The sequence below is a fragment of the Zonotrichia albicollis genome, chromosome 9, assembly GCF_047830755.1.
Source record: "Zonotrichia albicollis isolate bZonAlb1 chromosome 9, bZonAlb1.hap1, whole genome shotgun sequence".
Lineage (NCBI taxonomy): Eukaryota > Metazoa > Chordata > Aves > Passeriformes > Passerellidae > Zonotrichia > Zonotrichia albicollis.
In genome coordinates this window covers 10,602,518-10,605,553 of record NC_133827.1, presented here as the reverse complement: position 1 = coordinate 10,605,553, position 3,036 = coordinate 10,602,518, and the positions used below count along the sequence as shown (strand labels likewise).

The 3,036-nt window shown below is 54.5% G+C and overlaps 1 protein-coding gene across 1 annotated transcript; it reads left to right on the top strand.

Moving 5' to 3' along the window:
* Positions 1-1,982: 1,982 nt before the first annotated feature.
* Positions 1,983-2,570, top strand: LOC141730201 (olfactory receptor 14J1-like). The gene has a single exon (XM_074547630.1). The coding sequence runs from the start codon at positions 1,983-1,985 to the stop codon at positions 2,568-2,570; it is 588 nt and encodes a 195-aa protein (XP_074403731.1).
* The last annotated feature ends 466 nt before the right edge of the window (positions 2,571-3,036 follow it).

Sequence of the window (3,036 nt, the reverse complement as noted above, 5' to 3'; positions counted from 1 at the left end):
GTCCTTTGAAAAACCTGCAGTCCCTGGGAGCATGAAGTAACCGCCAGGGCCATTCCTGAGCAAGGCTCCCCAGGGACTCCTTCCAGCAGATCCTTGAGGCCACTGGGCTGTGGGCTAAGGGGGGATGCTGAGGGCAGGACAAAGGGCTGACAGTGCCCAGCCTGGCTGGGGCTGTGCCAGGAGGCCCCACGGCCTCAGGACAAGGTGTCTCCTCACAGCCCTTGGTGGCAAAGACTCTGCTGTGCCCCAGGGCACCAGGACTTGGCTTCTCTTTGTCCTCACCTGTCATCACTGCCTGCAGTTCTCTGCTCTGCCTGGGGCCTGGGGACGCTTTCTCAGTCGTGTCCCTCAGTGGGACCCAATAAAATCCAAGAAACATTGGAGTTTTATTCTGATGTGGAGTTCTGGAGAGTTTTCTTCAGCTCCCTCTCAGGGACTGATGTTCAGGGCCTGAGCACAAAGCCCCAGAGGCTCATTAAAGTCCTTGTGCTGTGTCTGTGCTGCTGAGCTGGGCTGGGCTCCTGGCACAGAGGCAGCTCCTGGTAACCAAGCAAAGCTTCAAAAGCACATTTCTCTTGATGAGCAGCTTTTCTCCCAGCCCAGCAGGGCTGGGGCACTGCCTGCAGCCACCCTGGGCACAGCACAGAGACACAGAGAGCTTCAATCAGTCAGGGCTGGGAAGGTGCTGAGAAGTGCCTGGGGCAGAATCACTGCCAGCCCTTGGCACAGGATCCTCTGGCTGCAGGACAATGCAGCTGCAGCTCCTGGAGCCATCTCCTCAAGCTGGAACATCGCAATGCCTACAGACCCTGTGAGTACATTCTCTGATTGTCTCTTGTGCAGAGCAGCCAGGGGTGCACAGGGCTGTCGTGCAGAGCAGGGTCCTGCAGCCCAGGGTGTTGTGCTGGGGCAGGGACTCTGCTGCCTGCCAGGGACAGCTCTCAGCCAGCCCTGGCAGCTGCTCCCAGCACTGGGGGACAAGATCTGAGTGGGAGGAGACAGCTGGTAAGGCTTGGAAGTGTTATCCTTGTGTGGGGAGGATGATCCATTTTTCAGGACTGCTCCCAGCATGGCATTTTACTGCAGAACATTTCCAAGTAAATTATACAGGGAGCATAGCAAGACGGGGGCTGCATAAAAGGGCAAATCTTGCTTTTTTAATAAACTGCTCTGGGTTGCCTGGATGGTAAATTGCACATAGATATTGATCTCCTAATTCAGGTTGAGAATTAAAAAAAAAAAAAATCACAGATTGAATATAGCAGGCAGTGACAGAAATCAGCACAGGGCCCCTCACAGGGAGCATCAGCGTTGCTTTTCCAGCCTCCTCAGGGTTACTCTGATGTTGCCATCAGAGCCTGCAGAGCCAGAGCTACCCCTGGGCAGTGCCAGAGCTGGGAGGGGTCTGCAGGGCAGACCTGAGCTCCCAGGGCTGGGCTGGGCTCTGGCAGCAGTGGCAGGGCCCAGCCCTGGGCACAGGGAAGCAGCTGCTGGCAGGGACAGCTCCAGGCAGCAGAGCCCTGGGCAGGCAGTGGGAGGAAAGTGCCCCCAGGCTGTGCTGAGATATTTCAAGTCCTCTCCAAACACCACTATTCCATTATTATTTTTTTACAGATCCTCATGCCAAGATACCACATATGTCCAACAGCAGCTCCATCAGGCACTTCCTCCTGCTGGCATTGGCAGACACGTGGCAGCTGCAGCTCCTGCACTTCTGCCTCTTGCTGGGCATCTCCCTGGCTGCCCTCCTGGGCAACGGCCTCATCATCAGCACCGTAGCCTGCAGCCACCACCTGCACACGCCCATGTTCTTCTTCCTGCTCAACCTGGCGCTCAGCGACCTGGGCATGATCTTCACCACTGTCCCCAAAGCCATGCACAATTCCCTCTGGGACACCAGGGATGTGTCTTACATAGGATGTGTCACACAGCTATTTTTCTTTCTCTTCTTTATTGTAGCAGAGTTTTCCCTCCTGACCATCATGTGCTATGACCGCTACGTGTCCATCTGCAAACCCCTGCATTACGGGACTCTCCTGGGCAGCAGAGCTTGTGCCCACATGGCAGCAGCTGCCTGGGCCAGTGGCCTTCTCTATGCTCTGCTGCACATGGCCAATACATTTTCCCTGCCCCTGTGCCATGGCAATGCCCTGGGCCAGTTCTTTTGTGAAATCCCACAGATCCTCAAGCTCTCCTGCTCCAAATCCTACCTCAGGGAACTGGGGCTTCTTGCTGTTAGTGCCTGTTTGGTATTTGGCTGTTTTGTGTTCATGGTTTTCTCCTATGTGCAGATCTTCAGGACTGTGCTGAGGATCCCCTCTGAGCAGGGACGGCACAAAGCCTTTTCCACCTGCCTTCCTCACCTCACTGTGGTGTCCCTGTTTGTAAGCACTGCATTGCTTGCCTACCTGAAGCCCCTCTCCATCTCCTCCCTATCCCTGGATCTGGCCCTTTCAGTTCTGTACTCGGTGGTTACTCCAGCTCTGAACCCCTTCATCTACAGCCTGAGGAACGAGGAGCTCAAGGCTGCAGTGTGGAGACTGATGACTGGATGCTTTCTGAAACATTAAACAGCTGGCCAATTTCTGCAAATCACTTGCAATAAAAGTCATCTTTGATACTTCTTGTTGGTTTCATCTTGCAGGTTCTTTTGCTTTTTGTTAGTATTGTCCACAAAGAAATGTCATTTTTTGTGCCATTTCTCATTTTGTGTCTCTCCGCCGTCCCTGTAGCCACAGACTCTGTCAATGAAGGGCTGCACTCTTGGTGGCTTTAAAGCAACTAAAGGATCTCCTAGCAGTGTTTTCTGCAGAGATGCCCTGTTGTTGCCTTCTCTGGAGCTGCAGCAGCAATGTCTCTGTGCAGAGCTGGGGGCAGATTAGTGCTGGCACAGCAACTCTGCTCCTGCTGGCCACACCATTCCTGATCCAGGACAGGATCCACTGGTGTTCTTGGCCACCTGGGCACACTGCTGGCTCATGTCCAGCCTGCTGTCCATCAGTCCCTGCAGGTCCCTTTCTGCCTGGCTGCTGTCCA